Source organism: Culex pipiens, chromosome 1 (genome assembly GCF_016801865.2).
Source record: "Culex pipiens pallens isolate TS chromosome 1, TS_CPP_V2, whole genome shotgun sequence".
NCBI classification, from domain to species: Eukaryota; Metazoa; Arthropoda; class Insecta; order Diptera; family Culicidae; genus Culex; species Culex pipiens.
The window spans coordinates 9,238,829-9,253,963 of NC_068937.1; the positions used below are offsets into that span (position 1 = coordinate 9,238,829).

The window sequence follows — 15,135 nt, forward strand, 5'->3', positions numbered from 1 at the left end:
TCTTCCAACCGACTCGCCCAAACTAATCCATCCTTAACCTCATCTTACAAGCCTCAAATGACGTTCGCTCTCTTCAAAAAAAAAAAAAGAAGAAGATCAGTCGTGATTCAGCGGCGAACCAATCTGATTAAGAGATTAGTTACAACAAATAGTTCTGACACGCGCCATTAATATCTTTAAATTCACAACAAAAGGCGTGTGCCCCTCGCCGCCTTAAGCAGCTATACTAGAATATCTCTGCCGAAGAATGACGCAAAAAAAGGGTTCAAAGCATTTCTTAAGGTTGGATGAAAAATCACCCGGCAGCTCATCACTCGCCCCGAACAATGATGATATGCACAACGCGCGCGTTGATGATAAATAATTATGATAATATTAAAGCGAGAATGCTTGTGCTCTCGGAAGGTAAATTACCCCCTCCTTCAATTGAGCTGATTTTTCCTGGAAATTTCTTCGAAAACAACGTACGCGCGGTGTTGATGCCTTAATTCGGTCAAAATTTGTGCTACGACCTTTTGAAACATTACCCGCTAACCTGGCTGGTGTTCTGACTGATGGCGCAGGGTTACGGTTTATTAAAATGTCATCAATTGTGAGCGGCGGCAGGCAGGACGATGCTCTCTGTGTTGAGTTTTGAAAAATGGAGCGGGTTCTTGAAAGGAGCGAGTGCTTGAGAAAGGAGAAAAGACACTTGTAAACCTTTGCGCTGACTGATGACTCGAAGGTTTGTTAAAGCCTGGTCGAAGAAATGGTGTGATGAACTTGCAGAACTACTCATTTTAATCAATGACAAAACTAGAATTGACAGTAGAAGGTTACGTAATGTTTGAACACCCAAAATTCAGAATCGAGATAATCGTTCTCTCAAAATTTATTGAGGGCTCAGTGCCAAAATCGATAGGATAATGGTACCAACTCACACCATCATAACAAATGAGTTCATTCGTTAGTTGAATCAATAAATCTCCAACAAGTGTCATACATCGTCTTCTGACTTCTCCTTGGCCACCAAGCTGTGGTGGCCGAGGCAGCTAAGTCATTGGATTGGTTTGTCAAAGGTCTCTGGTTCGATTCCCGTTGTCGACACTTTTGGTTTTTTGTTTGACGGATGAACTTTTTTTGCAAATGAACCTCGAGAGAATAGTTCTATCGCCCATCTCGAGCTGTGTTCTCTGCGTCCGTGAATGGTACCACTATTCTCTCGACTCGAGACCATCATTCTCTCGGACTAGCGCTGCCAGTTTTGGGTGAATGAACCCAAATGACAGATTGACAGAATTTTGACAGATTTGTACTTGGATTTTCGTGAAACTTTGCTCTTAGGGGTAATTTTGGTCCCTGATCACGAATCCGAGGTCCATTATTCGATATTCCGTGACAGTGGGGCGATATGGCCCCTTTCATTTTTATGGATTTTTACTGAGACAACTTTTAGAGAGATTTGTCAATTTGCTATAAAATTGTTTAAGAGACATAAAAAATTGGACATCTGCTTTCTGAGATACAGCTGCTTAAAGAATACAGTACAGTAAAATAGAAATCTCACCCAAACAACCCTCCATTTTCTAATGCCGATGTCTCAATATAAAATTTCAAATTTTTCCAAAGATCACACTTTTCAGAAACTCATAGCCCGGCGGCAAATTTTTTGACCATGCTTCTCTATAGCTCAAAAATTGATGGTTTTGGTCTCGTAAAACATATCAAAAAATCTCAAAAATAAAAAAAAAAAACCAATTTTGGGAAAAATTGTTGAAATTGGCCGATTTTGCAGAGAATGGCTCAAACACTTAAAAAAACACAAAATTCGGGTTTTTTTCTAAAATACTCAAATTTTCATAATTTTTTAATATGGGTATCAAAAGGTTTTAAACTTTGGATACATTTTCAGTGTTTTCATTTTTTTTTTTCTGGGAAATGCTTACTTTTTACGAAATAACGTATTTTTTTTAAATACATTTTTTTAATAATTTGCAATATTACTCTAAACAGTATGCAAAATTTTAAATTGGTTGATACCTTTTACTTGCCTTTTACAATTTTTTAAAAAAAATAGTATTTTCAAAAAGTACGCTATTTTGTTCATATTTAAATACTTCATTCTAAAAACTTTAAAACAGTTATAATGCATGCAAAATTTCGAATCGTCTGATACCCATAATAAAAATCATGAAAATTTGAGTACTTTCAAAAAAATACGTAATTTTGTGAAAATTTTGGAACTTGAATAAAAAACTCTAATAAAAATGAAAAAGCACACCAAATTTCGCTTCGTTTGATCCCATATTACAAATTATGGATTTTCGGAAAAATACGGTATTTTTGAGAAAATTTTATTAGTATACAAAAAAAACTCTAATTGAAATGAAAAAGCGTACAAAATTTCTCATCGTTTGAGTCCTAGATTGCAAAATATAAAAATTTGAGTATTTTAGAAAAAATATGGCATTTTGTGAAAATTTTCGTATTTGACAAAAATAAACTCTACTAAGAGTGAAAAAGCATAACAAATTTCGCTTCGTTTGAAACCTATAATAATAATTATGAAAATTCGAGCGTTTTCGAAAAAATACGGTATTTTGTGAAAGTTGTAGTATTTATTTCCTTTAATACAAAATATCAAATCGTTTGAGCTCATATTACAGATTATGAAAATTTGAGTAGTTTCGAAATAAAACGGTATTCTGTAATTTTTTTGGTAGCTTCTGTAGCTATTACTAAGAATACATTTTTGATGGTGTAGTCAATTTCAAAATTATGAAATTTACTACACTTTCAAAAATGTGTTTTTAGTAAAAGCATTGAAAATTTAACATGATATTGATAGACTAAGTCAACTTTAGGAGGATTTTTAAAATGGGTTATCGTCCGTTGTCAAAAATTTTGATAAATAAAATCAAAGGATTGGAGTGTATTCTTCATGATTTATCAGAATTTTACGAAAAAGTTTCTTGAAAAAGTGAAAATATTTTTCTCAGTAAGTTCAGCTAATTTTACAATTACCAATTTTGCAATTTTTGAAATTTAACCCTCTATAACCCAAACCCGCCTATATGGGCTTCGATTTAAAACCTCGCAAAAAAAAAATTCAACCATTTTTTTATGTTTATAAAACATTGAGGAGAAAAACTCTTAAATTAAAAAAAAAAGTTACCCGATTTAATTTCACCAGAGGTGAAATAGAGCCTTTCTTACAAAATGATGAAACTCCGAGAAATATATTGGTGCAATTATTTTTTTCAAAAACATAATGATACCATCCAGTGAGCATTTTACCTAAAGCTTCGAATCTTTTAAGGCTAAACCCCAATGCCATTTTTTTTTTAATTTCAGAAGTACATTATTTGTCGCAAGACATTTAAATTAAGAAAAACATATTGGATTGACATTATTAGAAAAAAAATAAAGGGTACTCAGTCTATAATGTTAGTCTATGATTAACTTAAAAAAATATGTATCGCTATTGCACTTTGTCGATCAATTATAAGAAGCCAGAAAGAACACTTTCACGCGCAGCGTAAAACGCGCAAGCGTAAAAGCGCTGGCGTTGAAGCTTCGACTTGACGACTTGTCGAGCTTTCGATCGAGAATGGGCTGGGACTTTGAATTTGATGTTCAGTATATGATTTTGTATAAATCTAAAAATTTAATAGGAGGGTAAAAATAAGACGAAAAACACTAAAATCGCTATATCTCTGGAAATACATTTTGGAAAAGCTTCAAATTTTGGGCCCAAACAGTTTATGGCGCATGTTTTCGAATGGCTTTTTGTTTGAAACTGAATTCTTTAAATTTGATAGTGTTATCTGTAAAATAGTCCAAAAAATACCTCCAAAAATGGTTTTGACCACATTTACTGGTCGAAAATTGGGAATTGAAAAATAAAATGTTCGTCTCCGACCCCACGGCTACAGATCTGACTTATAAAAATTGTGGGTTTTACGAGCGGTTTTCCAGTGATGGAAGACACACATTTTTTTGAGCGGATACAGCAGCGCTCATGTATTTCAGAAAAAGAGCTCTCAAAAATCAGACTTTGAGTTCCGGGTTTCGGGCCAAAATTCAATCGAAAGAGCACATCTAAACCTTCAATTTAGTAATAGGATTTTTTTCCTGGGACGAATCCTCGCCGTGCACGAATTTTTTTAGATTTCTGAAAAAAGCGTTTTTCCAAAAGCAAACCTTAAAACTTTCTTTTGTAAGAAAGGCAAAAGTTAAAAATTTGACTTGTTGTATGTGACATTGGGCAAATTTTTTTTGATAAGTTTAAAGGTATTTAAATAATTTGAATAATTAATCAATAATCATAATTTTATAAGATTTAAGATCGGTTATAATTTCTAAAGATTTATTCTAAAGTTGAAAGCCAGAGCTCCATACTTTGTATGTTTTTATCATGTTCCGAAATAATTGCAGATGAGTAATTGAAAAAAAACTTTAGCAACTCCGTTGTGAATGTTTTAACTTTTCCTGTCCTCATGGGGTAGCAAAAATGCTATTTTTCAATTGCCCAAAATAATAGTCTGATAAATTTAATTATAGAACTCATTTGAATTGCGAAAAGTTCAACTTTTCACAACGTCGTCAAGTGCAACAAAAAAAAACAGATGGAAAAAGTTGAACTTTTCTTTTGAAACTTTACTTTGAAAAATCACATTCAATCTTCTTCTCGTTGCACAAACTAGTACAGTGACTTTTCCAGAATTCAGTTTTTAGTTTGAAACATTTTTTCAATTTTGGGACTAGAAATGTCAAAGACACGTGTTTTAGTTTCTTTTGTTAAAAAGGAGAAAGCATTCAAATTAAAAAAAAGTATTTTTTAGGTTAGGCAAATTTTTGTGGGATTTGAATCAACTCCATGTTCGCCGACGGCATTCAACCCCTCAACAATCTTGCACCACGTGGTAGCCGGCGGTTTAATTGATTTCGCCAAGTGTATTTTTTCAGAGAACAACTTTGCGGTAGCCTCCCAAAGTGTCGTCCACACACGCACGCGCGCCGAGCTCGAACTAATAAATAATAAATTTTCGGGTTTTGAGGTTTTTGGCGGAGTCAATTGTGTGGTCTTTTTACGATTGCTTCGGTGGGCATTGAAATGTTTTTTTTTTTTTTTTGCGGTATTTGGGTTGATATCGACTCCTTCACACCTCGAAGAGGTGTGAACTTCTGGCTTCTGGGTCTGAAATCGTAAATTTGCTGATATATTGTAGCCTTCTTTCTTTTCTGCGCAAAATTGAATCCTTTCGAAGATCTAATCGATTACGGCGCGGCGCGCCGTCCGAACCGTCCATAAATTACTCAACGCGCCCCCGCACAAAGGTGTCGTGCACGCCGCCGCCATTAGGATGAAGTGTTAATGCTGCTTTAATATTTTTAAATCGCAGCTTAAATCATTTTTACGACACTTATGGGCGCGCTGCGCGCTGGTCCGATCTTTGTTCTTGGCCCGTCCGCGGGGATGCCGACTCGAGAAACTCCTCCAATAATTAATGGTCGGTAATTTACTACAATGAAAGAGATTCCCGCGAGCGCGCGAAACCATCGTTTAGCGGTTTTAGACGAACCGCCCTGCCATTTTTCTTCAAAAACATCTTTCCACATATAAGTAGCAAATTAAGTGCCCGATTTGCAGTCGCAGACAATTGGTTGCGCCCGAATGTCGGCAACCCGGGCAAGGGTGTTCATGTAATTGTAACCTACTTTAATTGAATATCGAATTTCCGGAGCAGCAGCAGTTGGGCTTGATTAGTGCGCCTCAAGTGGTCGGCAAAGCCACAAAAGAAGATGTCCTTCCATGGGCCTGGACTGGACCGGACCGGACGACGACGATGAAGAAAGTAGATTTAGGTCCCCAGTTCGAAACCACAACAGCCAAGACGTCTCACCGAGTTTGGTTAATAGGTTGGTTGGATCTGCTGGGAGGAAGAAGAAGAAGAAGGTCCTCTTGTATCTGTTACTTTCAAATGATGTGTAAATAAATTTAAACTGCTTAGAATCGTGCTGGGAAAGTGCTGCCACAATTATAATCTGGACTGACTGTGAGGACGACCTCTTGCGTCGGGATGTCGATATTGGTCTTTAAAAGATGAGCAATTCTCTGAGATTTCGGTCATTCGATTTTTTTGTATTTTTTTATGCGGCTGAATTTTTTTTCGTGCCTTCGGTATGCCCAAAGAACCAATTTTGCATCATTAGTTTGTCCATATAATTTTCCATACAAATTTGGCAGCTGTCCATACAAAAATGATGTATGAAAATTCAAATGGAATTTTTTGATCGATTTGGTGTCTTCGGCAAAGTTGTAGGTATGGATAAGGACTGCACTGAAAAAAATGATACACGGTAAAAAAAAATTGGTGATTTTTTATTTTACTTTTTGTCACGAAAATTTGATTTGCAAAAAAACACTATTTTTTATATTTTTTGATATGTTTTAGGGGACATCAAATGTCAAGTTTTCAAAAATTTCCAGAGTGTGCAAAAAATCTTTTACCGAGTTATGAATTTTTGAAGCAATACTATTTTTTTTTCAAATAGGGGAGCGGTCGTGGCTGAATGGTTACGATGTTCGCTTTATAAGCGAATGGTTCTGGGTTCGATACCCATCTGCTCCCAACGAGAAAGTTCTGGACTCATTGAATTTGGAATTAATGAAAAAACTTCAGCTCACGGCGGGGTTCGATCCCCTGTCCTTAGGATTGGCAAGCAAAATGCTTTCCACTTTACCGTGGAGCATTAGTAGCTTTAGTGGGACTTAGACTGATATAGTTGAATCCAAGAAACGGACGAGAATAAAGTTGAATGCAAGTTGAATATCAGAACATACAAGAATGCATTGCATTGCATGCATACAGGCGCATTTGAAATGAACCTACATTACCTCGCTATAAATAGCCTGGGCGACTGCTAGAATTCATCCAATAAGAGATGAGAAGAATTGAAAGCATTCCCATTAGAAATGAGAACACACGAAGAATTCGAACAACAATGCCAACGGTCGTTACCACTCGCCTAGGGTGGCTCCTCAGACCATTCACCTTCCCAAAAACCGTCCAACTCCAAGCGAAACTTACTTGAGGATACCGTGGAGATTTTCCCTTAATACTCTTAAAAAAGTGGAGCATCAACACTTCCCGTCTTCCAAATCCCCTATCCTTGTCCCTGGTGCGCGGTGGAGATGGGAGCGGCCGGCAATGGACGGCTGCCATGGTGGTGAGAATCTGGTTCAGGTGGAATTGGTTCTATTCCCAATTATCGATTCCTAGGCAACTTGAGCTTAGACAATCATCACATCACATGGCGAAAATCCAGTCTGCAATCCGCTAAAATCACCGTCTCCTAGCGAAGCGAAGCGAATACTATTTTTTTCAAATAATCGAAATATTGGTCGCAATAATTTTTCAACTTTATTTTTCGATGTAAAATTAAATTTGCAATCAAAAAGTACTTTAGTGAAATTTTGATAAAGCGCACCGTTTTCCAGTAATAGCCATTTTTAGGTATGTTTTTTGAAAATAGCCACAGTTATTCGTTTTTTTAATTACTGTCAATGTTTGCCCACTTTTGAAAAAAATTACATTTTTGAAAAGCTGAGAAAATTCTCTATATTTTGCTTTTTTGAACTGTGTAAATTTCGATCGGACAATTTATGGGTTCGTGGCAGATGACAGAATCAAACTGTTAATTATCTTGAAATATAATGTATTTTGTTTATTATCGAATCCTCTTCCAGATTTTACAACGGGCTTTAAACTCTCAAATTTCAAATTTAAAATTACAAAAAATCAGAAATACAAAATACAAATTTTGGCAATTTTGGTGAATTTGGTATTTTAATCAATTTGTTCATTTTGTTCATTTTTTTAACATTTCAAAAGGGCAAAAAATCAATATTTAAAAAAAAATTTCAAACAGATCGGAAAATTTCACGAATGTTTCATATTTTAACATTTAAAATCGGACCATTAGTTGCTGAGATATCGACATTAGAAAATAATAGGTTGGTAGGTTGGGTACGACTTTGAAAACATAAATTTTCCTGTTTTTAAACCTTTGCAGGCAATATCTCAGCAACTAAGGGTTGTATCAACAAAAATCAAAAAAGCAAAATATAGAGAATTTTCTCAGCTTTTCAAAAATATTTTTTTCAAAAGAGGGCAAACATGTGCACTAATTTAAAAAAAAGAAACCGCGGCTATTTTCAAAAAAGTTACCTTAAAATGGCTATAACTTGAAAACGGTGCACTTTATCAAAATTTCACTAAAGTACTTTTTGATTGCAAATTTGATTTTACATCGAAAAATGAAGTTGATAATTTTTTGCGACCAATATTTCGATATTTTGAAAAAATCAGTTTTGATTCAAAAATTCATAACTAGATCAAAAATTTTTGGTACAACCTGGAAATTTCTGAAAAGTTTGCATTTTATGTCCCATAAAATGTCCCATAAAAAAAATAGTGTATAATTGGACAATTTTGAAATTTCGTTAGTGTGGTCACATACACTTTTCACTTAAAAATTAAACATTTCCAAACTAAGATATCTCGAGAATAATACCCCTGGGATTTTTCAGCGTTTGTTTGCCCGAGCAGACGGAAATAACTCGGGAATAACATTTTTTGATATTTGAAAATACTAGACTAAAGCTACCAACTCTTGCTGAGCAAAAATCCGTACACTTTGCCGAAATGACAGCATGGTATAACAAAAACTGTCAAGAAATTATTTATATAAATGAAATTAAGTAAATTTGAGAATTAAAAATATAAAACTGTGTCGTTTTTACAGCTATCAAATTTCACAAAATGCTATCAGAGTGCTTATGACTTGCACGTTTAAAAGTATTCATAAAATAAACCGTGATTTGAATCAAAACATTATGTTCTTAATTTTTTTGTTAAAAGTTTAAAAGATTACGAAATGTCAAGTTTGCTTTAACGAATAATAACGTTCTCAGTGTTTTCACGAACACATTTCCAAAAAAAAATATTGAAAAGGTCCTACAACATGTAAAACACAACAGTTTATAGGACCTTTAAAAAAAACTCTAGATTTGTTAATTCAAATGTTCAAAGGTTTTCACAAGTTTTAGATGGCCTTTGGATCTTTTAATGGATAAATATATTTAGTAAGGAATTTCTAAAAGAACAATTCGAGATTTTTTTAAAAGGTTATATATGTTGATATGAAAATCAATAGTTTATAGGACCTTTTAAAAAAAAACTCTAGCCTTATTGATAATCAAGTTTGAATTGAGGAAAACCCGGAAAACTCCCTTTTTAAATCAAACTCACAGTTAAATAAAAATAAAAATGTCTAGTTAACAAAAGCTTTGATCAAATAAAAAAAATGCAATTCAATGTTTAAAAAGTTGTTAAAATTCCGTACAAATCCGTATAATGCTAAAAAATCCCTACAAAAATTCCGGCCCGTTAAAAATCCGCGAAGAGAGTCGAAAATCCGTATGGTAAGGAAAAAATCCGTACAGTTGGTAGCCTTATACTAGACTAATAACATTTAATGTTATTTATAACAAGATTTGTTATTCGTCGTTATGATTTTTTTTTATTGGATTGTTATTGTAATAACAGACTAATAACATTTTAAGTTATTCTTCAAACAAATCTTTGTTAATATTTTAACAGCTAATCCGATCATCCCAATAACAGTTGGAGGCATTCTTCCATAACAAAAAAAAATTATTACCAGGTTGTTCTGGCTTTCAATCAATATCAGACCGAAAACAAATTTTGTTTTGATAACATAAACTGTTATTGAACTCTTATGCAAACATGGATTTTGCAAAAATATTCCATACACATACATTTTAACAGTATTTGTTATTGAAATGGCATGAATTTAGTTATTACCGTCTGTTCGGGTGATTGCAACTTAGCACTCAATATTTGGGCTGCCTTATTCGAGATATTTGAGTTTTTAAATTGCATCTTTTTGACAATTTGACTGTAACTTTTGACCCTTAAGTCCAAAATGACCTGTTAAAAAATGAAATGTTTGTTTTTAAGAGCTCTACACCCAGAACTGGGCATCGACATACGAGAGGATAAAGAGCACGATTCGGTAGTAAAATGGTACTGTGTGCGGACGGAGAGGATAAATCCCGAAATTACCGAGAGTACTTTACTCACGGGTTCATCTTCAAAAAAGGTCATCTATCAAAAAAAAAAGTACCTGTACCGAGACTCGAATCCAAGACCTTCGGCATATTGAACCGTGCCTTTGCCGTATGGGCCACCATGGTTCAGTGACTAAGTGGCGGTCATTTGTCCATATAAGCCACTCAATAGGATGAACTGTTCCAATGAACGAATGAACACGCGAAAGGACTATACTCTCGCAAAATAGCAATTTCCTCACGTTTCTTTTCGTGAGGACTATCCCCTCGTTCTTTCCCGAGCAGACGGAAATAACTTGGGAATAACATCTTTTGATATTTGAAAATACTAGGCCATTAACATTTTATGTTATTTTTAACAAGATTTGTTATTCGTCGTTATGATTTTTTTTTGTTATTGGATTGTTATTGTAATAACAGACTAATCATATTTTTAGTTATTCTTCGAACAAATCTTTGTTATTATTTTTTTTATTTTAACAACTAATCCGATAATCCCAATAACAGTTGGCGGCATTCTCCCATAACAAAAAATGTTATTCCAAAGTTGTTTTGGCTTTCAATCAATATCAGACCAATAACAAATTGTGTTATGATATCATAAACTGTTATTAAACCCATATGCAAAAATGGATTTTTCAAGAAGAATCCATAACACTTTCTGTTATTTTAACAGTATTTGTTATTGAAATGGCATGAATTTTGTTATTACCGTCTGCCCGGGTTAACTTTAGGTGTAAATGTTCTCGAACATGTTTTCTCTCAACTTTACTCTGAATTTCCAAGCTCAAATAACTGATTTGAAGGCTTGCTCAGATGCTGTCTCTAAATTTGGTCGTAGAAGGCGTAGATTGCGAGATGACATTTTGGTGTCTTGGACAAAGTTGCTTGGATTGGCAAGGCCAACAACTTTTTAGAAGAAGAAAAAAAAATCCCAACAGTATTTCAATTCCAAAATCACCCTGATCGTGAACCACTCTATATTTCAGTCAAGCCAGATGGTGTCCCTTCCCATTCGCAACGACTCCTCTGAAGACGATCTGGATAACTGTGAACTCTCGAAATGAACTTTAATTTTTCCACGGTTTTTTTTTTTGTAAGACAGTGAGCAAGAGAGTAACACTCAGGCGTGAGAATTGCTCTCTTGCTCTCTGTCGCATCCTGTTATGGCAGTGTCGTCTTGTGGCATTGACTACTACAGACAAACATTTAGCTGTCCCAGTCCGTTTCAGGTTTTGTGATATAAAAAGCAGACTGCAATTGTAACGATTTGTTCATATTATTTTATTTAGATTCGAACATTTGAAACATCAAGTTTAACATGGCTATTTCCGTGGTAATGGTTTGTTATGTAATCGATTTTTTCATGCGAGATTATTTCACCTTTGATTGTTAGCTTTTTCAGTAGCCTTAACTTTTTACAGATCACTGCTATTATGCTATCATCAATATAATTTGTACTTGATTTATTTGAATAAACAATAATCAATTCCAAATTTTCTAACCGTGGGCAAAGTTCCAAAAATGTCCTAAGTAAGGTACTTGGCATTTCTATGCGTCTCATCCTTAAACACTTTAGTTGATCAAAATATTCAGAAACTGACCCCTCGTATTTATAATGCAATGATTCCAATTCAAGATGCTCAAGTGATTTCATCTGCTCGATGGCTGCGAAGAAAATTGACCAGTCTGTAATTTGACAATTTTTTAACGTGACATGGGATAACTGACGAGAATTGCGCACAAATTGTTGAAAACTCCTGTGCTTGAGATTGAGATCGCGTAACTCAACCTGCTTCAGGTTGTGAGCTTCTAATTTACTGAAATCTATTTCGTGATATACATTGTAAGTTATCGATAATTTCTCCAGCTTCTTCATCTTGTTTAAAAATGTTGGTGTCCACACTCCTGACTCGTAATATTCGAATGCAAAGTTTTTCAACTCTGGTAGAGCGTCGCCAATTTTGTTGATGGTCTGTAAATTGAAAAAGTATAAATGAAATATATAAAATAAAATTAAATAATAGTAAATTAGAGTCTTACCGGATCATCAATTTTCCCAATCTCAAGAGACGTCAAATTTTTGAGTTGTAAAACTTGAGAAATATAGCAAAAAAGTGAAATTTCTTGAAGATTATCTTTATTTGCCACAAGAAATTCCGCAACTGTTTCTAAATTCTCATAACCTCTTAGCAGCTGAAAACGCTTAACTTGAGGGAATATTTTCCGAAAAATACTCAAAATCTCATAATTAGAACAGTTCAACGTCAGTTGCTCTAACTTATCCAATCGAACACCCTCGATAGAAGCACAATTCACTGGATAGTCGGAACGGTACCACAAAGACCGCAGGTTTGGCGTGTGCTGCAACATTTTGAGCAGCTTAGGTGTCGAGATTTGGCATGAATGCAGCTTGAGGTGTTGCAAATTTTCGCCGAACTCAGTCCACCAGCGATCGATGCTGGAAATTCTTGTATATTCGAATGCGGCACTTCGCGCAGGTATCAATCCAGTGGGTTGGAAGTCACGATCTATGACAAAATTCCTAATCCGGATGCCAAATCTCTGCATAATCACAGCACTTTCGTCAACGATCTGCTTCCAGCGTTTGCAGGTAGAGCGTACGGAGAGCAAACTTTTGAAATCGAGTAGCACGAAGATTTGCTCAAACTCCGAAAGTGTGGTGGTTATTTCCACCACTGGAGGTAACTTTTCCGCGGAAATGGTTGGACAACCATTTGACTCTGTTGAAGTCATTCTGGATGAGATTGGTAACGATTTACGGTTGAACTAAGACTGGGATAGAACGTTCTGATGAATGCCTTAATATACCTGAGCGTACTGAGAGGTAGACCAGTGGAGGTAGTCAAGCAAGTGGAATTTGACAGATTGACTTTCTAACTTACCCTTAAGAAATCACTGATTTACCTAAAATTGCAAACTATAACAAGCAATCTTATTTGAAATCCTCTCTTCCCCACAGGCAAAAGCTTCACCCTGACGATCACCGTGTCCACCACGCCGCCCCAGGTGACCACCTACACGAAGGCCATCAAGGTGACCGTGGACGGACCCCGGGAACCTCGCTCCAAAACCAGTGAGTATATTTTCGCGCTAATATTCCTCTTAAAATCAATTTGAACGCCCTGCAACACGTCATCTGGCTGAGTTCTCGAGAACAGAAGGAAGACAAGCAACTTCGGGTTTTGCTTCTGTTTTTCGAAAAGAATCAGTAAGAAGACGGTGTGGAAGCTACCTGAACAAAAAAAAAGGTTTTTGGCGCACACGCGAACCTTTTTTCGAACCTAACCATATGCTTTTCTTTTCTGAACTTACTTAAGGTACTAAACATAACTTAGAAAATTATTGACAGATTGACAAAATTTGACAGTTTGACAGATTAGTACTTACCCGATCTCTTCAAACTGCCCCGGAACACTTAAAACTATCACTTTTAAAAACTTACCTGAGATTGCGCAACTTTCCTCGCAAGCCGTCCAGGGGTACGTCAATGTTGACGTCCGTAATAGGGGTGGCGTTCGGCGACGCAAGTTCGAAAGTTCGTTACACTTTCAAAAACAAAGTACATCACACACATGTGTGTTTGTTGCTCTTTTGTTGCGTCTTGTTGTAGCATATGCTTGCGGTTTGCCAACGATCTGCGATCGGCGTCCTAATTTTCCCTTTTTTTCAAAGTCAAACTTCTTCAAGTCGACTTTTTCGTTGTAATCGAAAGTAAATTTGCCGTTGCGGTTTTCGCTCATTTCTTTGACGCGTAGTAGGCCGTTGTTGGCGAAAAAACACACTTTCCATCTTTTTTAAAAAATAAAATAATTATGCATTTGACGACGAACAGCTGCGAAAACATCACCACCCACCAACCACCATGTGTATCTTAATTAATCTGCCCCAAACCCAGCTAATCGCAGGCTCTAAAAGTGTCAACTCCTGACATTCAATTAACTTTAAGGGATTTAGATAAACTCGCCGCCTACTAGCGCGCCCGCTAGACTCGTGATGGAAGAAGAAAAATAAAGGCAAAAAACCTTATCAGCGGAGGCGAGACCAAAGTGACGATGCCGACGCCGTCGGGTCTACAAAGTCTGTCACAAGTGGTCTCCCGGGGCTTGTCACAAACGCAAACACACATGTGAAGCTGATAAGAGTGAGAAAAGAGAGAGAGAGAGAAAGGGTTGGTAATTATGCTAAAATAATAAAATGAGAAAAAAAATATCGAAAATGTGGTGGGAACCAAGTGAGGGATGTTTTGTCGAAAAATATTGCTTGCTTTTATGTGTTTATGTTGCATAGCGTGTTTGTTCACGTTTGGACTTGTTGCGAAAGTGATGTCGCACTGACATGTGATAAGCGATAAGAAGTTGGGCGCCGCTCGATCTCTGTTGGAGACAGTGCTAGGCGAGGAAATGTGGGAATTAATTTTAAAAAATATTTTCAGGCAAATAATAATTATTACTAAACTCTATATTTGATTGACACCTTTTATAAAATTAAATTTTCTTTGAAATATAATTTTTGCGACCAATATTTCGATTTTTTGAAATATCAGTATTGTTTCCAAAATTCGTAACTCTGTCAAAGATTTTTTGCCCATTCTGGAAATTTCTGAAAAGTTGGCATTTGATGTCCCCTAAAACATATCAGAAAATAAAAAAAAAATAGTGAAAATAAAAAAAAATCAAGTTTTAGTGATCAAAAGTAAAATTAGAAATCGCAAAAAAAAATTTACCGTGTATCGTTTTTTTAGTGTAATCCTTATCCATACCTACAACTTTGCCGAAATCACCAAATCGATCGAAAAATTCCTTCAAAAGATACAAATTTTTGAATTTTCATTTATCATTTTTGTATGGACAGCTGCCAAATTTGTATGGAAAATTATATGGACAAAATAATGATGCAAAATGGCTTTTTTGGGCATACCCAAGGCACTAACAAAGTTTCAGCCGAATAAAAAATACAAAAAAAATCAAATACCG

At 35.4% G+C, this 15,135-nt stretch overlaps 1 protein-coding gene across 1 annotated transcript in view; it reads left to right on the plus strand.

Annotated features, from left to right (window-relative positions):
• The window catches only part of LOC120413308 (protein lozenge-like), an 84,756-nt gene that overhangs the window by 26,141 nt on the left and 43,480 nt on the right, over window positions 1–15,135 (plus strand). Inside the window, exon 4 of the mRNA XM_039574070.2 lies at window positions 13,122–13,235. Within this exon, the coding sequence (XP_039430004.1) occupies window positions 13,122–13,235 (114 nt within the window). The remainder of the gene's footprint in view (window positions 1–13,121; window positions 13,236–15,135) is intronic.